This window comes from Argentina silus, assembly GCF_951799395.1.
Source record: "Argentina silus genome assembly, chromosome: 21".
In the NCBI taxonomy this organism is placed as follows: Eukaryota; Metazoa; Chordata; class Actinopteri; order Argentiniformes; family Argentinidae; genus Argentina; species Argentina silus.
The window spans coordinates 2,854,880-2,879,705 of NC_139675.1; the positions used below are offsets into that span (position 1 = coordinate 2,854,880).

Here is a 24,826-nt window from a genome sequence, read left to right on the forward strand (position 1 = left end):
CTCGCTCCCCGAGCACCCGGCCTTCCAGAACGAGATGGGCATCGCCGCCCTGCGGAGGGTGCTCACCGCCTACGCCTTCAGAAACCCCAACATAGGCTACTGCCAGGTACGCACGCACGCGCACACACACACGCACGCATGCACACACACACACACACACACAGACACACGCACGGTGTGCCACTTCTATCTCTGTCCTGACTGCCCCCGGGAGAACCCTAATCTAGGTTCCCGTCCCCTCCAGGCGATGAACATCGTGACGTCGGTGCTGCTGCTGTATGCCAAAGAGGAGGAGGCCTTCTGGCTGCTGGTGGCTCTCTGTGAGAGGATGCTGCCGGACTACTACAACACCAGGGTCGTAGGTCAGTGTGTGTGTGTGTGTGTGTAGATGCTGCCTTACTGTTACAACACCAGGGTACGTGTGTGTGTGTGTAGATGCGGCCTCTCTACTACTACTACAACTCTTACAACACCAGGGTACAAATGTGTGTGTCCTTCTCTCTGTTTGCATATCTCTCTCTCTCTCTCTCTCTATTTGCACGTAGAGTAACTCACTCTCTCTGACCCTCCACCCCCCCCCCCCCCTCCCCCCCCCTCCCCAGGAGCTCTGGTGGACCAGGGTGTGTTTGAGGAGCTGGCCAGGGCGTACGTGCCCCAGCTGTACGACTGCATGCAGGACCTGGGCGTGATCTCCACCATCTCCCTGTCCTGGTTCCTCACCCTGTTCCTCAGCGTCATGCCCTTCGAGAGCGCCGTGGTGGTGGTGGACTGCTTCTTCTACGAGGGCATCAAGGTCATCTTCCAGCTGGCGCTGTCCGTGCTGCACGCCAACATCCACCAGCTGCTCTGCTGCAAGGACGACGGGGAGGCCTTGACCGTGCTGGGCAGGTGTGTGTGTGTGTGCGTGTGTGTGTGTGTGTGTGTATTGCTCTGTGTGAGGTGATGGGATGCCACCTGACTACAATACCAGTGGTGTGTGTGTGTGTGTGTGTGTGTGTGTGTGTGTGTGTGTGTGTGTGCGTGTGTGTGTATTGCTCTGTGTGAGGTGATGGGATGCCACCTGACTACAATACCAGTGGTGTGTGTGCGCGTGCGCGTGTGTGTGTTTACAGCTGGGACTTTAATGGAGCACTTGGAATATGAAGTGGCAGTAGAGCAGACCATGCAGCATCTGTTCTATAATACATACTGTATTATATACATTACTGTACCTACTGTATGTATATAATACGTGTATATATGTTATATCTGTCCAACAATACATGATGCATGTCTGTCTGAGACTCTTGTCTGACTGCGTCCATCCGTGTGTGTGTGTGTGTGTGTGTGTAGGTACCTGGACAGCGTGACCAACAAGGACAGCACCCTGCCCCCCATTCCCCACCTCCACTCCCTGCTGACAGATGACGGGGAGCCTCACCCCGAGGTGGACATCTTCAAACTGGTCCGCAGCTCCTACGAGGTGGGTCTGTCTGTCCGTCCCTCCGTCCCTCCGTCCCTCCGTCCCTCCGTCTGTCCGTCTGTCCGTCTGTCTGTCTGTCTGTCTGTCTGTCTGTCCGTCCGTCTGTCTGTTTGTCTGACCATCCGTCTGTCTGTCTGTGTCTGTCCATCCGTCTGTCTGTCTGTCCATCCCTCTGTCCGTCCACTGAATAGGATCATTATGTATCTACTAGACTCTGTGTTTTGCTTGCCTCCTGGATCTTCTGACGTAACCGGTGCCAAACTAACTTCTCTGGCCACCCAGTAGAATGCTGTGTCAGGGCTCTGTTGAAATACTTGGTACATCATGTTTGTTATGCCTCCATGTATTATGCAGAGGTCTATTTACTGGTCCCTGGCTCTGTGCCTGTATCCAGTGAACCTCCCTTCTTGCTGATGTTAATCCCTGAACCGCAGAAACGCTGTGTTGACCGATATTAGACTAATGGGTAACTCTCTCTCACTCTCTTTCCCCCTGTCTTTCTTTCTCTCCCCCCCCCACCTCTCTCTTCTCTCTCTCTCTGTTTATCTCTTTATCCTTCTCTCCCCCTCTCTCTCTCTCCTCCTCTCTCTCTCTCTCCCCCGCTGGCAGAAGTTTGGCTCTATCCGGGCAGACGTGATCGAACAGATGCGCTTCAAACAGAGGCTGAGGGTGATCCAGACCATCGAGGACACCACCAAACGCAACGTGGTAAAGACCCTCCCCTCGCTCTCTCTCTCTCTCACACACACACACACACACACTCTCTTTTACAGCCGATTGGTCTTGATATAAGAGCTGTTTTGAGTGTGACTTTTCGTTTGGTTTGATTTGGGAGTCATGAGTTTTTTTTTAATGAGTCTGGGTGTAGACGCTGGTGAGAGCCCCTCTCCTTCCTGTTCTCGGCAGGTCAGAACCATCGTGACAGAGACGGCCTTCAGCATCGACGAACTGGAGGAGCTCTACGTCCTGTTCAAGGTGAGCGACAGCCAAACGGGCCAATAGGACGCTGGAGGAACTCCCCTCTAGCCAATTGGGACACGGAGGAGCCTGCGTCCGCCTGTCACGGCCTTTGCTCGGCCAAGCTCCTGTCTTCTGGCGAGGTCTCTCGTTTCTCGCTGTTCTCACGCAGTGCCCTGCTGCCACGGCAACGCTGAATTATGTGCTGTAATTCAAGCAGGCAGCGGATATCTGTGGAGTCACACTGAGCTAAAACCCTGGCAACAGCACTTTCCCCTCTCTCTCTCTCTCTCCCTCTCTCTCTCTCTCTCTCTCTCCCTCTCTCTCTCTCTCTCTCTCTCTCCCTCTCTCTCTCTCTCCCCCTCCCCCTCCCCCTTTCCCTTTATCTATCAGCATGCCTACATATGCTTACTGCCCAGCCCTGTTAAAAGACATGGTCAAAAAGACACGCTTTATCATGATGATAATGGTAACGAATGATTATCATGATGATAATGATAACGAACGGTTATCATGATGATAATGGTAACGAATGATTACCATGATGATAATGATAACGAATGATACCGAATGATTATCATGGTGATAATGATAACGAATGATTATCATGATGATAATGATAGTGAAGTTGCTTCCCATGGTCGAGGTCACATGGTTAAAGAAAAGCTGTTACATCCGTTATAGTCTAACGTGGCCACGCCTCCAAGTCACCTTGTTTTCACCTCTTTTAGGAGGTCTGGAGAATTTCTGAGTAGCCGTTGGATAGGATTGAACTGGACGGAGCGATGGGAGAGATGTATTTAGTTTTTTGCTCCGCCCGTGAAAGGTATTTGATTGGTTTGGTCGCGAGGCCTCACTCATTTCAAACGGATTTCCACCCCTTCGCTTTGTAGCTACTTTCTGCTAACGATTTCCCCAGGCTTTCTGAACTAGACAAGCCTGACCACAACGAGGTTACATAAGAGATGCCGTAGGTGATTGTCACAACGCATCATGCTAATACGATCAGGATCCCTGTCAGTCCACTTTATTTCAGAATCTCTTTGCCCTTGGATTAGGAAAAAACTAAACTTAAACTTTACAGCTTTACAGCGGGCACAGCACAGACCTGGTATACACTGAGATATCGTGGTAGCAGTACAAAACAGACCCTCTGGTACGTCCATTCAACACATTCTTGGCTCACTGTCCCCCCCCCCCCCCCCTCCTCCTCCTCCTCCCCCCCAGGCGGAGCACTTGACCAGCTGCTACTGGGGAGGCACCAGTGCTCCCACAGAGCGCCACGACCCCAGCCTGCCCTACCTGGAGCAGTACCGCATCGACCTGGAGCAGTTCAAGGGGCTGTTCGCGCTGCTCTTCCCCTGGGCCTGCGGCGTCCACGCGGACAGCCTGGCCCTGCGCTTCTTCAGGCTGCTTGACCACAAAGGACACCAGCTCATCAACTTCAGGGAGTTCATCAACGGACTCAGTGAGTTGGGGTTTGGAAGGGGAGGGGTGTGTGTATTTGTGTGTGTGTGTGTGTGTGAGATGGATAATACAATCAAAAGGTACAGAAAGACACTGTCAGCTCTGTGTGTGTATAGTCCGTGGCAGTGTCTTTTGTTACCTTTTGATTGTCATAGGAATGACTCTCCGTGATTCATGTCATGATGACTCATCATGACTCTTCAAGCGTGACGTGACCTGAAATATTTAGGTCCTTTGTAGCTGCTCCCAATGCTTCATTGTGGATTAATATTAAGTACTCATCCATTCATTCATCCTGGCTAAGTGTACAGTAAGCGGATGAACCACTTTGTAGGCAGTACGTAAGGCAACGCGTCAATGTAATGCAATGTCAGATCACATGAAGAGAGACTTTGTAGTTTTACAGTTCTGCCTGAAGGTACCAGCGTGTGTGGAAGGATGAGGTCTGTGATTGGAAGGATGAGGTCTGTGATGTGTGTTTCAGGTGTTCTGTGTCATGGGGACCTGATTGAGAAACTGAAACTTCTGTATAAGATGCACGTGATACCTGGTAAGTGTGTGTGTGTGTGTGTGCGTGTGCTTGCATGAACTGGTCAGATGAGACCGAGAGTCTAGAGGGAAGTGTGTGTGTGTGTGTGTGTGTGTGTGTGTGTGTGTGTGTGTGCGCTTGCATGAACTGGTCAGATGAGACCGAGAGTGTAGAGGGGGGGGGTGTGTGTGTGTGTTGATCTACTGTGCAGGAAAGAGCCGTGGCAGAGAAGCAGAAACGAGAGAGGATGGCGGCTTGTTTTGTTCTCTCTGCCTCGCTTGACTGGTCATATAGAGCACCGCTGCTTCCCTTCTCAAGACTCCCCTTGTTGTTAGGTGTGTGTGTGCGCGCGCGCACGCTCCCCCCTGAGAGGGAAGGAGAGACACACCCGGCATGTTAACTCTTTGGCTGCTTTAAATGCCTCTCAGTCTGTGGCTCTCTAGCTAAACGTAGAGGGAAATGAAAAGCTTGAAACAACTCTTGTTTTTGATTCTCAAAATCCTATGGTTTTGCAGTCTGCCTTTGCCTGTCAACTTGGATCGAAACATTGACCCTGGCCCAGTGTTTAGTGTCGAGAGCTATTTCCAATTGTTAAAAATCCCTTATGAGAGGTAATAATATATAATATGCTTATATAATATGATAATACACATTGACAAGACTCAGATGTGATGATCGCGCTCTCTTGCGCCCTCCAGAGGTGATCCCTGAACAGGAGGAGCCAGACTCGGCCTTCGAGGCGACCCAGTACTTCTTTGAGGACATCACCCCCGAAACGTCCAATGGTAAGGTTACGAGAGACACACACACACACACACACACACGCACACAGTCACACACATTCACACTCCTTTCACACACATATCCATTTCAGTCACACGGTTGCCCTTTGACTGTGACCTCTGACCTTTGCCCTCTCCCCCTCCCTCTAGGGCATGATCCTAAGTGCAAGAGCGAGAAGGACGATGGCTTCGTCAGGGTTACGTTCAAGACTGACAAAGGTGTGTGTTGCTAAAAAAAGATGCTGCACTGGCATCCATTGTTACCTCTCTCCATGCTTCTTACATGCTGAAACAACCCTGCGTTTAAGATCAAAACTCACTCGGCCTACAGTCTGTTTTGGGACAAATAACACTGCTCATTGTTGGAGGTTGCAGTCTTCTTGTTGACGTTTTCCAATTCCACAGCTAAGATGCGAAAAGTAACGGTGTAGCCAATTGATTGGGGAGAATCTGTATTGCGTGAAACTACCATTAGGCTATTCTGAGGGAAATTAGTCTAACTAATGTAAGGACAGCCCATGATGAAAGTCACGCTTAATTGGTGAAACGGATGGATTGTCCGTGGTGCGTGCGTGTGTGCGCACACACACACACACACACACACAATCTATGGATGTTAAACTCAATGACCTGAAGAATAGAACTACACACACACACACACACACATACACAGACACACACACACACATACACACACACACACACCATCTCTGGATGTTAAACTCAATGACCCGAAGAACAGAACCACACACACACACACACACACACTATCTCTGGATGTTAAACTCAATCACCAGTGACTTGAAGAACGGAACTACAGAAAACAGAGGTTTCTTTGCTGCTTTACGAGGGCTATCTCTTGCTGGCATGATGATAAAATCATGTGTAATACAGTACACACTGTTGCCTTCTGAGGAGCACATTTCCTTGAGGCATACATTCTCGATTGTCATCAAACTGACATTTTGAATCAGTTTTAATTCAGTTAGTACATGCTCTGTGCGTTTTCCAGGAATGAGATTTCCATGTCATCAACTGTTTTTTTTAGGGGTTTTTTACTGTAGATACCGTGTCACATGTCAAATGTTCCCACGGAACGCAGGCATATATAATTGTTCTTGTTAATCATTATGGAACTCGATATCCTTGGTGACAACACACTCGTCCTTTCCGCTGAGCTCTGCGCTGGTTTCTAACGGCCATCTTGTGGTGGCTGTTGTTGTTGTTGTTGTTGTTGTTGTTACAGTGAAGAAGCTCCACACTCCAGACTACCGCCATTACCTACGCCTCTGGAACCAGGAGACCAGGTCCAAGCTGGAGAACATGAAGGACCTGCCCAAACTCAACCAGGTAAGGACCGCTACGACCGCTCTGCTGGTATTGGTACCGTGACCCAAACGGAACCCGGGGGTTCTACCCTTTTCTTGGCTGGTGGGGTATTCAAGGGGTTGAAAATCATCGGAACGTCGGCAGGGTGTGCAAAGGAGAGGATTATCGTATCGTAGTTGCATTCTGCCGAGAGGTCTTTTCTGATATTAGACTAATTGGTAACCCAGAGTAACCTCTCTCTCGCTCTCTTGCTCGCTCTCTCTTTCTCTCTCTCTCTCTCTCTCTCTCTCTCTGACAGAGCCAGTTCATTGAGCTGTGTAAGACCCTCTACAACATGTTCAGCGAGGACCCTCTGGAGCAGGAGCTGTACCACGCCACAGCCACTGTCACTAGCCTGCTGCTGGAGATGGGTGAGGTGGGCAAGCTCTTCTGCTGCCCCCCGGGCAAGGACCAGGACCAGGACCCAGACCAGGACCAGGACCAGGAGGGGGACCAGGACCCAGAGGAAGAGGTCAGGGGGACCAAACCCACCAGTCCAACCACAGGTTCCAATCCTGGGAGTCTGTTCCAGCAGAGGGGCCAAGGGGACGGCTGTCTCTCTGGGGGCCTGGAGGAGAGCCAGCCGAGGCCGTGCGGCCCGGAGAAGAGAGACGGAGAACAGCTGCCCTCCATGGAGGATATTAAACTGGAGGACTCGTCCCCTAAGGACACAGGCACCTCGTCGGCCATGTTGATTTCGGACGACGAGACCAAAGACGACACGTCAATGTCGTCCTACTCGGTCCTCAGCGCCGGCTCCCACGAGCTCGACGACAAGCTGCAGTGCGAGGACATCGCTGACGACACTGTCCTGGTGCGCAGTGGCAATGGGCCCCACGGCGGAGGTGGGAACAGGCCCTGCGGCGGAGGTGGGCCCCGCAGCGGAGGTGGGCTCCCCCATAGCACCAGCATAGATAAGGACTGGGCCATCACCTTCGAGCAGTTCCTGGCCTCCGTGCTCACCGAGCACGCCCTGGTGCTCTACTTCGAGAAGCCGGCGGAGGTGGAGGCTCGTATCACCAATGCCAAGAATGTGAGGAAAGTAGGGCGCCCCCTGCTGTCTGTCAGTGACTATGAGATTTCCCTGTCTGGGTAACTGCGCCTCAATGGAAACACAGAGAGACTTTATACAGAGACTCTGGTTCTGCGGCTAGGCTGTTTGGGAAAACACAGTTAACTATTGTCATGTATATGTACAACGTGTAAAAAATGTCTTATCCACTTTTTGGGGGGCGTGGGGAGGGAAACAGGATGGCAGTCTGTGGGAATCGGGTCGTCGACTGTCTGTGTACGATACTGTATGTATACTTTTAAAAACTTGCTATTAGCGATGTATTTTATCAGACGTGTGAACGACCTGTTTTATTACTAGAGACCAGAGGATTCTGCCCAGCCAATAGGGACGTACCAGGAAGGACAAAGAAGGGTTTGGAACGTTGACCTCTAGAAGGAATTCAGGCAGAGCCGTAGTGTAACTGTACATGTATTAGCTGAGCTTGCTGTACTTTATATAAGGTCGAGTATTCGAACATGCTACTAATTATCTCTAATCCAGTAAGACTATGTATCATGGTGTTTTGGTCTCTGTACAGGTCCATCCTACCCAGCTCTGGAGTAGGCTATCCCAGTTTCTGAGGACTCTAATCATGGTAGACTAACATTTCACAAAGGTTCTCCCGGCGCTAACCCCTTAGCGGCTAATTCATCAAATGACCCTGCTCTGGTGAAGCTCGAGATTAACTGCTGCTAATCTGTTAGCCGGTAATTCACACTAGAATCTAATGGGTCAGTCAGGTAACTTCTCTTAGCCTTCGTCCTTAAATTACCGTGTGAGAATTACGAAGTGGATGAGGCTGTTTAAAGACAACCCACACTTTGCACTGGACTAGAAATACAGAACTTAAAGTGATGGTGAAAAACCGTTTCTGACATGAGATGTATACTTCTTCAAAGTCACTACGTTTAACACTTCACAGGTTTTGTGTGTGGTAGCTAACATTACTGAACGTTTCTGCTCGCCGTCTCTTGACCTAAAAGAGCACCTGCACTTTATTTGATTTTATCTGAAAAAAAGTTTACAATTTTGTCTTTTTATTTATCCCTCCACTTGCATGTGTTCTGCTTGCCTTTCTGCCACTCATGTTCGAATTGTCTCCTCTACACAAACCAAAAGCTGTTCTTAAAGAAAAACAAAAAAGTTAAAAAAACAAAAAAGTTAAAAAAAAAACGTTTTTACCTTTTTGCTCTGTATATTTGTATTGCTGCTGTTTTTTTATTTTTGCTCCGACGTGAATGGTTTTAAGTGTCCTGTTGTACATGGCTCATGATTTTTAAGTGTCGTGTACCACTTCAACTAATTAAAACTATAGAGGGAAACATCCTATGCTACATAATATAAATGCCTCCAAGCGTCTTTATACATGTGATTCAATGGTGTCAACGCTTATATCTGTGCTCCTCAGGATGGAGACAGATCTCCCTCTGGTGGTGAAATGGAGAATGTTCACCTCCTTGTGTCACAGCTGAGTCTGCCATAGTGCAGTGCGTTTTCTCTGGTTGGTCATCAGGTCATGGTTATTGTGTATCTGTGGAATCAGGTTTTTTTGTGTTTTTTTTAATAATGTAGATTGATGGATGGTGTTGTGCAAAGAGCTGCTGCTGTGCTGGTGCCCTGGGGTCTGGTGTGTGTGTCAGGTTATGAGAGGGGAGGGGTTACAGCGGCATTTCTCGTCATCTGACAATGGAGCACACCGAGTGTGACGTCCATAGTGGGAGACTTGTAAAAGAAGAATCAGACTTTGTCACAATAAATATTGGTGTTTGGTGATATCTCCCCCTCTCCCTCAGATTCTCTCTCTCTCCACTGCTCTCTCTCTCTCTACACCCCTCTCTCTCTCTCTCTACATTGCTCTCTCTTTCTCTCTCTCTCTCTCTCTTTCTTTCTCTCTCTCTCTCTCTCTCTCTCTCTCTCTTTCTCTCTCTCTTTCTCTTTCTCTCTCTACAACTCTCTCTCTCTCTCTACATTGCTCTCTTTCTCTCTCTCTCTCTCTCTCTACACCTTGGAGGTGTGTCTGACTACGACCAATCAGAGCTTGCCCTGGGAGTATGCCCTTCCACTGGGGCTCTGTCCAGAGTTTGTGTTCCAGCAGCCGTTCCCAGAGTTCATACCGGTGCACAGCTATTGATTAATCCACGTCCCTGGGTAGCGATGGTCACAGGCTGAATGGAGAGGCAGCTGATATCTAGTTGTAACTGGTGTATTAGTACGTCACTCCCTGCCCCCTCCCTCACTCACAGTGGTTACGCAACATGTATATGCCATGGCTCAGCTGGTAGACAACTCACAACGCTTAGGTTGTGGGTTTGATTCCTGCTGGGACCATATATACTGAAATGTATGCTCTCACTGCAATGTAAGTGGCTTTGGATAAAAGCGTCAGCTAAATGGCCTGTACACTCACCGGCAACATGTCTTATCTCAGTGCCAGAGAAGGCATCATCATGTCCCCCTAAATGATGATGGATCCTTCTGTCCAAGGCCTTTAAGCATCAAGGACACTTCAAATGATGAATGTGAATGTGTTATATGATGGGGTGTTATGGAGTTATTTTGGACCGTTCCTCCCACAGCCCGTGCCTGTGTACAGTAACTTGGCTTTTGCTATGCATGAGCACCTGTAGGATAGTTTGGGGTTTACTTCAAGTCAGATCCTGTCGTAGATGGTGTTGGACAAGCATTGTTCATGCAGGTGTGTACCCAATGCCAATGTCTTTTTTTTTAAGCTGTTGTCTCACAATCTTATGACATCTGTTTTTGTCCTCATTAATAGGTCGTATGTAAACCGACATCTGACCTGTTGTCTTCTCCTTTTCTCTACCTCAACAACAACAACAACAACTAAGTTCAGCCAAGTCTCGAAAACTGTTTCTCTTGAATTCCTCGCCGCCTCCTCAGAACGCATCGGAGGAGAAGGTCGGAGGCGAGGGGAGCCTTCGCCGGTGCGTTTTGAGGGAGATCGTTTACTAAACCTTCATTTGTAAAAGAACAAACAGGCTTTGAGATGGGAGGAGAGGCGACACAAGGGATCCAGGGGGCAGTTTTGAGGTTCAGCCGTACGAGTCGGGGTGATGCCGTCTCAAAAGCAGCAGTTTCTGAATCTGGAAGCAATTGTTGCTATTGTTAATTACACAATGGGGAGCGATGCTTCTACGTAGCCGAGCTGAAGAGTGGTAAAACCACAAGTGAGGCAATTCCCTTATCAATCCTCCGTTGACCTTTACTCTCTGATTCACGTCACTACCCTCCCACCCCGGCAACCTCACTGTTGACCCAGCATACCTTCGACAACCTTTATCAGACTTGGACATTTACCATCCTTATTGCATTGACGTATGATCTTTGAGAAATTGGGCAACTTCAGCGAAGCACACAGAAATGAACCCAATCGCCAGCCAATGGCACTGCTGCCAATTACCGCACCGGTCAGTCGTGTTAGGAACAGCTGTGCCGGTGACACCACAGAGGCATCTGTCCGGGAGCCAATCACAATCTGCGACCCTCAGCCCTGCCGTCTACACCCTCGCTGCCATTGGCCGCCTCTTACCGCTGAGGGCCGTTATTTCCTGGCTGTGTGTGAAACTCCTGCAGAGAGGCCGTTTCTCAGGTTTCTAGTGAAATTAAGTAAATGATTATATCCAAGCAAACACTCTCGCCCTGTACCAGCAGAGATAGGCCTAGGGCTTATCCCCAAATGCACTATCCATTGTGATTAGTACAATATACAGTTATGAGCAATCTTGACCATCTAGCACAGTGGAGTTACTCAATGTTGGGTAGGGCATTGTGACAGTGCTGTGGAAGGCCTACTGTCATGCTGATAGTAACAGCAATCTTGATGTGGCAACGACGAATAACCCATTCTGTTGTAATACAGACATGAGAGCACAGTCTGAATGTGGTTCTGTCCCCAAATGTGTGCTGTTGTGTGGGGCAAGCAATGCATTGGACATTGACTTCCCTGACAGTGAGTGGACTTTGATTTGGCCTGTGCTCTGGTACACAGTTTACGCCTCTCTTTTGAAGGATGTCATAAAAAAAAAAAGGTCAGCACAAAAGCATATAAATACAGAAAGAGATGCAGGACTCCTTTCTCCAGAGTTAGGCTCCCCTGGGATTTATCAACTCTCTCTGATCCAACGATAAACCAACAACTACAGTAGCAAGAATCCTGTAGGAATCGAATCCCTTGGATTTACACTGTAAGTAACAGGAATAATTCCCTTTCATTTATTTGGTGTGGTCAATTGTATTGGTTGTTGTAGTGAATCTGTATTGATGCACGTAATATGTTAATAATGTGTTCATTGCTATACATTTATATTCATAGATTTACTGAACATTGAACATGCAATACTGTATTTGAGAAATGCTACCCCTTTGATTTAGACTTTTAAGGGTTAAATGTGAAGGGTTAAAAGTGTTAAATTCTCCCTAAACTTCAGCAGCCTATGGTGTGAGAACCTCGGGATGTTGAGAGAGGATGTGGAGGAGCTAACCTCTCTCTCTCTCTCTCTCTCTCTCTCTCTCTCTCTCACCACACCTCTCTCTCTCTCTCTCTCTCTCACCACACCTCTCTCTCTCTCTCTCTCTCTCACCACACCTCTCTCTCTCTCTCTCTCTCTCTCTCTCACACCCCCCCTCTCTCTCTCTCTCTCTCTCTCACACCCCCCCTCTCTCTCTCTCTCTCTCTCTCTCACACCCCCCCTCTCTCTCTCTCACCACCCCCCCCCACACCCCCCCTCTCTCTCTCTCTCTCTCACCCCCCCCACACCTCTCTCTCTCTCTCTCTCTCACCCCCACCCCCTCTCTCTCTCTCTCTCTCACCCCACACCCCCCCTCACTCTCTCTCTCTCTCACCCCCCCCACCCCCACTCTCTCTCTCACCACCCCCCCACTCTCTCTCTCTCTCACCCCCCCCCCCCCACCCCCCCCCTCTCTCTCTCTCTCTCTCTCTCTCAACCCCCCCCCCCCCCCCACCCCCTCTCTCTTTCTCTCCCCCTGTAGTGGGCACCATGGTTGGCCTGAAGCCGTCCGACGTGCCCCCTCCCCTGGGGGTGAAGATGGCGAGCGCCGGGGCAGCAGCCTGCATCGCTGACCTTGTCACCTTCCCTCTGGACACGGCCAAAGTCAGACTGCAGGTACCTCCCTCGCTGCTCCCCTGTCTGCCTCCTCTATCCAACACCTCCCTCGTTGCTCCCCTGTCTGCCTCCTCTATCCAACAGCTCCCTCGCTGCTCCCCTGTCTGCCTCCTCTATCCAACACCTCCCTCGCTGCTCCCCTGTCTGCCTCCTCTATCCAACACCTCCCTCGTTGCTCCCCTGTCTGCCTCCTCTATCCAACAGCTCCCTCGCTGCTCCCCTGTCTGCCTCCTCTATCCAACACCTCCCTCGCTGCTCCCCTGTCTGCCTCCTCTATCCAACAGCTCCCTCGCTGCTCCCCTGTCTGCCTCCTCTATCCAACACCTCCCTCGCTGCTCCCCTGTCTGCCTCCTCTATCCAACACCTCCCTCGTTGCTCCCCTGTCTGCCTCCTCTATCCAACAGCTCCCTCGCTGCTCCCCTGTCTGCCTCCTCTATCCAACACCTCCCTCGCTGCTCCCCTGTCTGCCTCCTCTCCCTCGCTGCTCCCCTGTCTGCCTCCTCTATCTAGCTGCTCCCCTGTCTGCCTCCTCTATCTAGCTGCTCCTCTATCTAGCTGCTCCTCTATCTACCTCCTCTATCTAGCTGCTCCTCTATCTACCTCCTCTATCTAGCTGCTCCTCTATCTAGCTGCTCCTCTATCTACCTCATCTATCTAGCTGCTCCTCTATCTAGCTGCTCCTCTATCTAGCTGCTCCTCTATCTACCTCCTCTATCTAGCTGCTGCTCTATCTAGCTGCTCCTCTATCTACCTCCTCTCCCTCGCTGCTCCCCTGTCTGCCTCCTCTATCTACCTCATCTATCTAGCTGCTCCTCTATCTACCTCATCTATCTAGCTGCTCCTCTATCTACCTCCTCTATCTAGCTGCTCCCCTGTCTGCCTCCTCTATCTAGCTGCTCCTCTATCTAGCTGCTCCTCTATCTAGCTGCTCCTCTATCTAGCTGCTCCCCTGTCTGCCTCCTCTATCTAGCTGCTCCTCTATCTAGCTGCTCCTCTATCTAGCTGCTCCTCTATCTAGCTGCTCCCCTATCTGCCTCCTCTATCTAGCTGCTCCTCTATCTACCTCCTCTATCTAGCTGCTCCTCTATCTAGCTGCTCCTCTATCTAGCTGCTCCCCTATCTGCCTCCTCTATCCGACAGCTCCTTAGCTGCTCCCTCCTGCCTGCTGTACAGGACAGACTTGTATGTGATTATCTCCAATGTTTACTGTCAAATTCGTTTTTTTTTTTTTTTTTCATGAATTACATAATGGCTTTCATGATCGCTCCTAGAACTGGTGTAAAGTTGGCTATTGCGGTTACTCGTGGGTGCTTTGCTTATATATTTAGTCTTGAAATCTGGAGTTCTCACCTTGACATTAATAACATATGCCATTTAGCTGACGCTTTTATCCAAAGCGACTTAGATTGCAGTGAGTGCATACTTCTCAGTATGTATGGTCCCATTGGGAAGATATTGTGAGTGTGTTCACGTAATACCTGGTCGGTTCCGTGTTGAACGCATGCTGTTGTGTGGCGGACCCCCTAGATCCAGGGCGAGAGGGTGGCGTCGGAGGCTATGAAGGGGATCCGCTACAAGGGGGTGTTTGGGACCATCACGACCATGATACGGACCGAGGGGCCACGTTCCCTCTACAACGGCCTGGTGGCAGGCCTGCAGAGACAAGCCTGCTTCGCCTCCATCAGGATCGGCCTATACGACAACGTCAAGAACTTCTACACCGGCGGCAAGGAGCGTAAGTGGCAACATGAGAGAGAGAGAGGGATTTACATTTTACATTCATGGCATTGAGCAGACGCCTTTATCCAACGCGACAAAGTGAATCATTTATATATCAGTCATCATCAGAAAAAGTAATCTATGCTAGGACCAGGGGCAATTGGCAGGCTATGTTTAAAAAAAAAAAAAAAAAAAAAAAAGCTATATTTTTTATTTATTTATTTACAGTGGAGAAACTTGCACAGGGGGGTAGTGGGGAGGAAGAGGTCTTGAGGAGGGACAGTTAAGATCTAACCTGAAGAGATGGGTCTTCAATCTACGACGGAAGATAGGTAGTTAGGGAAGCTACGGGCTAATGCTCTTATTTAATTCTCCGCTGTTAAATTCAGAGACGGTGTATGACGCAACGTACGCACTTACCCTTCACTCCTGTCTTGAGTACAAAAAGTTTGTGTGATGAATGTTTCCATACAACCACACGAACTAAAGCTCATTTCTATATGAAACATGGTTGATCCATTCAGTATATAATCGATTGTTGATCTCGGCAGAAGCTTAGAAGCTGACCTGTACTGTACCTCAATCAGTGCAAGAGGAACATAATAAACCTCGTGTCGGCTGCACCGCCCCTTGCCTTGTTCTCTGACCCTACAGTCTCCTCATGTGATCCCTCAACCCCTGTGTGTTTGCCTCCCCTACCTCCACCTTTGCCCCTCACCCTACCCCTGCCTCCCCTACCTCCACCTTTGCCCCTCACCCTACCCCTGCCTCCCCTATCTCCACCTTTGCCCCTCACCCTACCCCTGCCTCCCCTACCTCCACCTTTGCCCCTCACCCTACCCCTGCCTCCCCTACCTCCACCTTTGCCCCTCACCCTACCCCTGCCTCCCATACCTCTGCCCCCCCCCCCCCCCCCCCTCTGTTCTCCCTCTCCTCCCCCCCCTCAGACACAGGCATAGGAGTGCGTATCCTGGCCGGCTGCACCACGGGGGCCATGGCCGTGTCCTTCGCCCAGCCCACAGACGTGGTGAAGGTTCGCTTCCAGGCCCAGGTGAACCTGGACGGAGTGGCCCGTCGTTACACAGGAACCATGCAGGCCTACAAAAACATCTTCAGACACGAGGGCATGAGAGGCCTCTGGAAAGGTGTGTTTGGAGACACACATACTCGCGCGCACACACACACACACACGCGCGCACACATGAGGCCTCTGGAAAGATGTGTTTGGACACACACACATGCTCACGCACGCACACACACGCGCACACATGAGGCCTCTGGAAAGGGATGTTTGGACACACACATATACACACACATATACACACGCGCGCACACATGAGGCCTCTGGAAAGATATGTTTGAACACACACACACACACACACACACACACACGAGGCCTCTGGGAAGGTATGTTTGGACACACACACACACACACACACACACACATCTAAGGTCTCTGGGAAGGTACGTCACTGACGTATTTTGGTTGCGAGGTCCCTAGAATATTTACACTCAAGCTGCATACACAGAAATGAATAGAAAATTACCTTTAACCTGCATACACAGAAATGAATAGAAAATTACCTTTAACCTGCATACACAGAAATGCATTGGAGACTTGGAGCAGATGCTCCAATGTTCTGATACCCAAGTTTCAAGTTTCAATACACGAGTGCAGGGAGTAAAGTTCTTGGGCTCGGTTCCTTCACAATGCAGCATACAAAATACAAATAATACAAATACTGTGGGACAGACTGTGGGTGACATGAAGTTGGCTCATCGGGATGTCGTAGATTTTTCTAATAGCTCTGGTGATTGGGAATGACAGTACTAGTGTACAGTATGACAGTACTAGTGTACAGTACTAGTTATAGAATAATGAATTGCCTTACTAACCAACCTGTCCGCTTGTTTGCCTCAGGCACACTCCCCAACATCACCAGGAACGCACTGGTCAACTGCACAGAGCTGGTGACCTATGACCTCATCAAGGAGGCCATCCTCAAACACAACCTCTTGTCAGGTGAGTGAGGGCACACAAACACACACAAACACACACAAACTGTACATACACTCACTGGACACTTTATTAGGAACACTATACTAATACTGGGTAGGGCCTCCCTTTATTAGGAACACTATACTAATACTGGGTAGGGCCTCCCTTTATTAGGAACACTATACTAATACTGGGTAGGGCCTCCCTTTGCTCTCAAAACAGCCTCAATTCTTCATGGCGTTGATTCCACAAGATGTTGGAAACATTCCTTTGAGATTCTGATTGCGTCACGCAATTCCTGCAGATTTTTCCAGGTGCACTTTCAAGCTGTGAATCTCCCGTTCTACCGCATTCCAAAGGTGTTCTATTGGATTCAGATCCGGTGACTGGGAAGGCCGCTGAAGAACACTGAACTCATTGTCACGTTCATGAAACCAGTTTGAGATGACTTTTGCTTTGTGACATGGTGCATTATTATGCTGGAAGTAGCCATTAGAAGATGGGTCAATTGTGGCCATAAAGAGATGCACATGGTCAGCAACAACAGTGTATATGCACACACGCATGCACACACACACACGCATATATATGCACACGCACACACACACACACACACACACACACACACACACATACACACACACCATCGCAAACAGACAGCTGATTGGACAGATTTTCACACACCCTTTCGCTCTTTTGTACTGGAAACCATGATAACAGAAGGTAATAGTGGAACAGCTATGCATAGTGAATGCACGATTTATGTAATGGAAATTTTTATTGCACCATTCACAAGATAGCGGCATGCAGTTAAAAAGAGAGATGATTTCCCATATGGTTCGGCCAAGGGACATCTAGGAATATATTGCGTTGAATATTAACTTTAGTGCTTTAGTATTTATCTGGTTTATGACTTTGCCATTGGATATCTTTGTCACAATGTTTGTCACTATGTTTTAAAATCAAAATGGCTCTGCTTTCCCCTCAGACAACCTGCCGTGTCATTTTGCGTCTGCGTTCGGCGCCGGTTTCGTAACCACGGTGATTGCCTCTCCGGTGGACGTGGTGAAGACGCGGTACATGAACTCGCCGCCGGGCCAGTATAAGAGTGCCATCAACTGTGCCTGGACCATGGCCACTAAAGAGGGTCCCACAGCCTTCTACAAAGGGTGAGGACGCACACATAACACACACACACACACACACACACACACACTGTACAAACAGGTCTTTTTGTCTTCTGATGCAACGCGGCAGTTGGATAGATATAGTTTTATTTCACATTTTAGGATTCACATCAATACTTTGCGGCAGATGTTGTTGTTTTTGCGTTTTCTCAAAGGACCTGTCCTTTTAAAACGTACTACTTCTGTAATCTGCAATTTGCCAGACGAAAGACATTTTTACAGAGACTCAATTCCCAAGGAGGCCAACTAAACATGCATGTTGTCCTCTCCTGCCCCCTGTAGGTTTGTGCCGTCCTTCCTGAGGCTGGGCTCCTGGAATGTGGTGATGTTTGTGTCGTTCGAGCAGCTCAAGAGGGCCATGATGGTCACCAAGAAGAAGTATGAGGAGACCGGTTAGGCTGTCAATAGCAAAGAAGGTTCTGGATGGATGGACTGAGAAACAAGCCGTCGTGAGTGGGATGCGTGACGGAGAGGGACCCTCTGGACACTGACCCGCAGTGTCCTCGTCCTGTTCTGAGTGAAGGTGAAAATGATTTGCGTTCAGCTATCTAAACGTGATGATGATGTATTATCCTTTGCTAAAAAAAGGAGTGTGGATTATGTTGAACATATTGTATTGGAGAAAATGGGAGAAATGTTTTCCTGCGTTTTTTATATTTATTTTTGACCTGGCTGCACAGGTGCTTTTCAGCAATACTGCCTGACCTAATGTGTGATACAGTGTGGTTCCTCTTCCTTATTGTACGAATGACCCTCACATACTTAACATGGTAAAATGCTTAATAAAAAAAAACATATTTAAGTACATGATATACATTGAACTATAAATTAGTCACTTGCTTTGTTTGTCTGTGTTTATTGTATGTATTCACACACACACACACACCTCAAAACTTCACACCAGAGGTTCAATTTATTAACATTGGGCATGTTATCAGTCATTATCAGTCATTATATAGGAATCCGTATTGGGTCTACAAAAATTACAAATCATCTTCAAAAGCAGAACACTGCATACTGTATAAATAACAGACAAAGACTACAAAGTCAGCTTTAGTGCACACAAAACCGTACAAGTCTATGTCCCATTTCCCCACCCTTATCCCGAAAGTATGTACTTGTGCACTCCGCCAACAGGGATTTTAAAAGGGAATTGATTGGTTTAGGGGCCCATGCTTTGACCAATCCTATGCTTTTAAATCCATGTTGGGGAAGTGCACAATTGCATACATTGGTTCAGGAGAAGGGCGGAGCGGTGGGATGCAGAACCAGTGGTAATTACACAACCATTAGGATCGGAGCGCTACCTAGTGACATGTAGTGATGACAATGATGGTATCCATAGAAACGCATTAAAACATGCACAGAGCTTCCATCGTCTGCGGTTACAACACAACTGAGCATCAGACATGATAACACAACGTATTCCTTATTTTATTCATCCTATAAAATGTTTCTCTCTTTCTCTGGACATAAATATTGAATTCCTGAGCAGAGGTACAAATAAGAGAACGAGTAGGCATCGTTATATATATAAATATATACACGCGAGATAGCTCTTGACATTGTTAAATAAGTCCAAACCTAGTCACCAGCTAGTTTTAATATTACTCTCCACAACTCTAGTCTAAGACTATCTCAAGTGTGCAATTCCTTCCCCAGTCCGCTGAAAAGTGCACGAACCGTCGACTACAGCACAAACCACGACGGTCGGTAACCTTATTTCTCATTCCACCTTTATTGACATTTACTGAGAGTTTGGAATGGTCATCATTATTTGAGGTATAGGGTTCAAGTCTCTGGTTCTACCGTTCTAAAGCTTCTAGAACTACGACTGTGAAAGGAAAACAAATCCAAGTGTGTTGATTGGGTCTAGAGATAAAACAAAACAAGGGGTTAAGTTCAATGAAAGGTGGGAGGAACACTGGCATGCTGAGGTGGTCCCAGACCGTCCGTTCTCACTCGGTCCGTTACTTCTTGGAGTTGACCGTCAACGTGAGGGCAACGTTTGGATCCACCAGCTGGTTCTTGACTTTGTCGTGGAACTTTTCCCTGTAGTGGTTGAACTCCATGATGCTCTCCGGTTCCTCCTCCACCCAGAATTTATCAAACTCGTACACCAGGTAACCTGAGGAGGCAACAGGACAATGAGGTTTAGGGGTTGTGTCCATGGCAATGAGGTTTAGGGGTTGTGTCCATGGCAATGAGGTTTAGGGGTTGTATCCATGGCTGCAGCACAGTGGGGCAGAGGGCGGTGTTGCTCAGAAGTTACACCCTGTCAGGAGGTAGGTACTTCCTGTCTGAGTTTATGAAAAGGGGAAGGGTGTGGCCCTGGCTCTCTATTCAGTCTGGCCTGGACACCCACCTGCCATGAGGCGGGGGATTATAACCTTTTGTTTGGCTAATGGAAAGTGCTATTTGGACAACTATGGACATGAAATGCGGGGCAGATGCCCCCTGTAGATGTTATTATGTTTCTTTTTTTGTTATTATTATTTTTTTTTTTACCTCAACTTTGAACCAAAAACTAAAAGATTGAACGTAAGACCCGGCTGACCAAGATGTTACACTGCACTGCCGGTACAAGGACAGGAGCTAGATGCAGGTAAGAACGGACTGCCTCTCTCTGTGGGCATCATGACAGAAACGCACAGTGAATGTCTCACATTCTCATTTTCCTACATGCAGTTCAGACTGCCGACAGCCTAGCTAGCCTGCGCTTGCTGCTGGACACAAACGGCTGTGACAGTTGTAGGTTTACTGACGACTGATTCGCAACAGCTGTAATGAGTTATGAGTATATGTCCACCAGGGAGGCTGGTGGAGGTAGAAACTGGAGGATGGGCTCATTGTGATGCACGGAATGGAATGAGGAGACACACGTTGGGCACCATTCCGGCAACATTCCATTCATTACAATGAGCCCCGTCCTCCGACTTCTACCTCCACCAGCCTCCCCCGGTTCACTCACAGTATAGCTGGTGGAAGTGCTGCAGTTGGGGAGTCCGCGGGGCGGTGTTGTAGAAGTGGGGCTTCAGAACCCCACTCTTCAGTAAACTGTAGGCCATCTCTGTCAGGTTGATCCCCACGATGGCATACGAATATCTGGAACACATGACAAGGTCAATCAACGAGAGAGCACAGGAAGTCTGAGTCAAAATCTCATCTGTCTTTTAATACGTCGATATTTGAGATGGGGTACGACGACAGTCCTTGTGATTGGCTGGTAGTGGCAGGGAACGAAAATGTCGTGTGACACCGTAGCTGACGGACGCGATCCAGAGTTAAAATGTCTGGTCAGCGTTTTTCTTAAGGGATGGAAGGAAGGTTTACCCCAGTTTAGGGTGGTTAGCGTGGGAGAGCACCTGGCGAGCCTCCTCTGTGTAGTTCTCACTGAAGAAACTGCGGTAAACCAAATAGAAACAATTGAATGAACAGTTCAACACATTAACAAAACATTAACTTTCAACGTCACGTACAGTAAATGTTGTGTCACTGGAGAAGAAGATAACTCACACGAGGTTGGTCAGGCCCAACATGCCCATTCCCCTGAAGTCAGTCTTGGGGTCGTCGCCTTGGAAACCAATGTCACGCCACTGTTTGGTGACCCTGGAGTCCAGTTTGGTTGTTGGCATCAATAGGTCCCACAACTGGGGAGTCGGAGGTAAACACACCAGTTAAAAAAACAACTCATACTCTACACACATACATTCAACAAAGCATACATTTAACTGCATATACGGTATGGAATATTGTCTTGATCTTCTGTCTGTTTGCCGTTCTGTAATTCCCAATAGCCGATCCAAAAATCCATATAAAAATGTCTCAGTAAGGAAGCGAGGTGCAACAGTCAGGTCCCCCGCCTGCTAATCACACGTCTCCCCACCGCTGAGGAACCATTCCTGCTTAAGTCTTGATTTCGCCACGTTCTATACTATGATCCTTATCTCTATACCCTTCACTCTCAATCCTCCTGAATTTAGGAATAAATATACATATAGAAATAATAATAATAAATATGAGAGGACAGTGGACTGCCCACTGCCCTTTAAAATATAAACTAAATGGTCTCTCAAAATGCATAGATTCATGACAATGACATTAAACAGCCGTAGTACCTTCAAGAGCATATCCTCATGCTGCACTTTATCCGAGTCATAAACCTCCTTCCTTAACTCTTCCACTGAGGTGAACAGCTTCCTGTATCCCGTTATTTGTAGTAAACATACGTGGAGATTCATCTTAAACCTAGGACCAAACACACGCACGAGGCAAACATCAAAAATACTTTTAAAAAAACACAAAATAACCAGTATGGAATGTGTTTAAGTGACTGGAAACCGTTGGTGGAAATGGCTGAAGGCGTCTTTTGAAGACTTACGTGGGATCTCTCTGCGCTTTGGCGTTCTTCTCCTTCATGATTCGATCCACACACTCCTCCACACGATCCTCCTCCTCGACGTCCACAGCTGCTCTTAAGACCTGGAGGGAGGGAGAGAGGAAGGGAGGGAGAGGAAGGGAGGGAGAGGGGAGGGAGAGGGGTGGTGGGATCAGGGACAGAGAGGAGGACATAGAGGAGGAAAGAGTGTAAACATGATGAGCTACATGTTACATGACTGCTTCATCCAAAGCTACCCAGTCCCTCTATATGAATGATTCAATACTTCCCAGGGTTTTCTATAGATAGCCCTGCTATTGGAATGTGCTTCGCAGGGACCAGAACGAAAATTAGGCCAGTAGTGATCAATAGATTTCTTAAGTGGGGACAACACATTGCTTGATAATGACTGATTGGCCTCGGCCTACATGATAAGCCAGGATATGTTAAAATTGACCAACCAGATAAGAATGCAAAAATGTCTGGAGAATGAATGGCTGTAAGTAGTGATTGCTTACCTTACTTTTTGAGGATCGGAGAGAGTACTCTGAATTAGGGGACAAACAATTCAGAATCAGAATCAGAATTCTTTTATGTGGCCAAGTATATTTGCACATACAGGAAATTGACTTGGTGAGGTTGGTGCATGGGACATAAAAAACAAATAGCAAATATCTCTTTTTTGAAAGGTTAAAATGTTCCAAAGGAGCTCATATTGCACAACGGTGGCGACACGTAAGGCTTGGTCAGCAATTTTCTGGAATTAGGCCGAGGTGCTGCTTCGTCTTGGTTCTCCACCCTTCTCCTGAAGTGTTCACTTGTGCAACCTCCAACGTGGATTTTTAGGGTTAGGGTTAGGAATGCACTGGTATACGTGAGGTGGCGGAAACCATGCCTATGCTTTTCAATGCATGTGGGGGGGAAATGCACGACACCACAACACAACAACACAACACCATCAAAACACAACACAACCACACCAACACAACACAACACAACCACACCAACACAACCAACACAACACAACACAACCACACCAACACAACCAACACAACACAACACAACCACACCAACACAACCAACACAACACAACACAACCACACCAACACAAATGCGCACTTCTGGAGATGAAGCAATCGTCCCCTTCTCACCTGCTCTTGTTGTCCTGGAGGCCCCAGGCTTGTACTGGGCGCATATCCTCTGCAGCTCGCATTTCCCTGTCGCATGTCTGATGAACCACTTCAGCCAGTATCTAAGGAAGGACGTGTAAAAGTACTGCCAGATACACCCCAGCATGTTCTACAATCACAAAACAACAGGGAACAAGACAATACAGGTCAGGCACGGTTCCCGAATAGAAAACAACTATTGGGTTTCATTGTAAAATACCTATGTGAAGCCATCCAGTCAAGACAGTTGTTAACCATGTCTGAGCTGCTAAACTGACTTTAAACCACATCCACTCAGTACAGGGTCCCCCTGAACTCCCGAGAAGACGATGCATTTGTCCTTTATGCACGCAAGAACAAGCCATCTGTTTAAGTACAAACTGCATGACTTCCCGAAATACAAATCATTCGCCATTCAATAAGGAGTGATTTGATAAGAACTATATCTCCTAATTCAGATACTGTCGGTTTGCTCAAGTCCCTGGCAACAGACATTGTATAACTTAGTGCAAAGATAATGCAGCATTAGTGATAATGCAGTATTAGTGATAATGCTATCTGGGTCTGACTCTAAGCATGTTGTTGTTTGGAGCTAGCAGCTACTTGTCAGGGGCAGGCAGGTGCTTTATTCAGATGGGGCTTTTGTTTGGCAAGAAAACAAGCTGCTATTGTTTGGCAGCTGGCAGTGACAAGCAAATGTTAGCTGCTGTCGCTATACATAGTTGAATATGATGTGATCCAAAAGGCAGAAGGACAGTGGCAAGTGGCTTGTTGTTAAAGAAAAACACAATTTGTTCAGCTACTTATCTGACAGGCAAGCAGAACCTATTTGATCAACCAACTGCCTGCATTCAACAGATGGCTGGCTGTCTAACGGAGGAGCTGTACATCCCCACTGTATTCAAATTGTGAGTATATATGTTGTACTGTGTTCAATATTACTGTGATGAAAAAACATTGTAGCTAGCAAACTAACTGAGTTAGGTCAATCATTTTGTCTGCAAATGACCTAACAGGCCTAAGCTCCAGATATCAATGAAATGATGCTCGCAACGCTGGCTAAATATGATGAGACTAGTCGCTACTGATTGACAGGGCATGGGTCTAGCTAGCCGTATAGCCACCTAGCTAACTGTCTCAACTTGGCTTTGTGGCTGGCTAGCTAGCTAACTATTAGCCAGCTGTCACAACAAGATTTTCAGGATTTACCTCGAGCAATCAGCTGGTGTTTGTCAGAAATGTATCCTTTATTTTGAGCGAAGACACCAAAAAGAAGACGTCCTTAGCTGGCCGTTTAACTGTGCCTAGGATAGACAGATTGCCCAATGTCCAGTTTGAAAAGCAAGAAAGGATGTTTCTGTTGCTAACCAAAAGCATAGAGATCTCGAAGCGCTTCTTCTGGGAAATTGGACTCTCTGCCACTATGTGTCGCCGCAACTGTTGGTATACCGCCCCCTACTGCCTCGGCTGGAGGTTTATCCCAAACTGAATACAGTAGTTCATATCATCACATATAAAGACAGGTTTTGGCATGGCACAGACTTCCCCCACTGTCTGAAAAAGGTCATATTTGCATAATATTGTGGTACCAAGCAGGGCAATAATGATTGA

General features: G+C 47.9%; 3 protein-coding genes across 3 annotated transcripts in view; 2 read left to right on the top strand and 1 right to left on the bottom strand.

The window, feature by feature from the left end:
- The window catches only part of tbc1d9 (TBC1 domain family, member 9 (with GRAM domain)), a 28,983-nt gene extending 20,033 nt beyond the window's left edge, over positions 1-8,950 (top strand). The window contains exons 11-22 of the mRNA XM_083692616.1: positions 1-106; positions 245-362; positions 603-888; positions 1,333-1,462; positions 2,072-2,170; positions 2,369-2,437; positions 3,647-3,887; positions 4,371-4,436; positions 5,114-5,200; positions 5,348-5,416; positions 6,444-6,547; positions 6,825-8,950. The exon at positions 1-106 is cut by the window's left edge and continues 109 nt beyond it. Of these exons, the coding sequence (XP_083548742.1) occupies positions 1-106; positions 245-362; positions 603-888; positions 1,333-1,462; positions 2,072-2,170; positions 2,369-2,437; positions 3,647-3,887; positions 4,371-4,436; positions 5,114-5,200; positions 5,348-5,416; positions 6,444-6,547; positions 6,825-7,661 (2,212 nt within the window). The 3' untranslated portion in view covers positions 7,662-8,950. The remainder of the gene's footprint in view (positions 107-244; positions 363-602; positions 889-1,332; positions 1,463-2,071; positions 2,171-2,368; positions 2,438-3,646; positions 3,888-4,370; positions 4,437-5,113; positions 5,201-5,347; positions 5,417-6,443; positions 6,548-6,824) is intronic.
- A 3,687-nt stretch (positions 8,951-12,637) lies between these two features.
- Positions 12,638-18,410, top strand: ucp1 (uncoupling protein 1; the record flags this gene model as incomplete). Its single annotated transcript, XM_083693246.1, has 6 exons — positions 12,638-12,763; positions 14,291-14,498; positions 15,430-15,627; positions 16,404-16,505; positions 17,470-17,650; positions 17,951-18,410. 6 exons carry the CDS (start codon positions 12,638-12,640, stop codon positions 18,063-18,065), a joined length of 930 nt encoding a protein of 309 aa, XP_083549372.1. The 3' UTR covers positions 18,066-18,410.
- Positions 18,411-19,503: 1,093 nt separating this feature from the next.
- elmod2 (ELMO/CED-12 domain containing 2) lies at positions 19,504-24,580 on the bottom strand. The gene is made up of 9 exons (XM_083692884.1): positions 24,425-24,580; positions 23,198-23,345; positions 22,565-22,593; positions 22,050-22,150; positions 21,787-21,916; positions 21,185-21,318; positions 21,002-21,070; positions 20,640-20,773; positions 19,504-19,796 (listed from the first exon to the last, which is right to left on the bottom strand). Exons 2-9 carry the CDS (start codon positions 23,340-23,342, stop codon positions 19,639-19,641), a joined length of 900 nt encoding a protein of 299 aa, XP_083549010.1. The 5' UTR covers positions 23,343-23,345; positions 24,425-24,580; the 3' UTR covers positions 19,504-19,638.
- Positions 24,581-24,826: the final 246 nt, after the last annotated feature.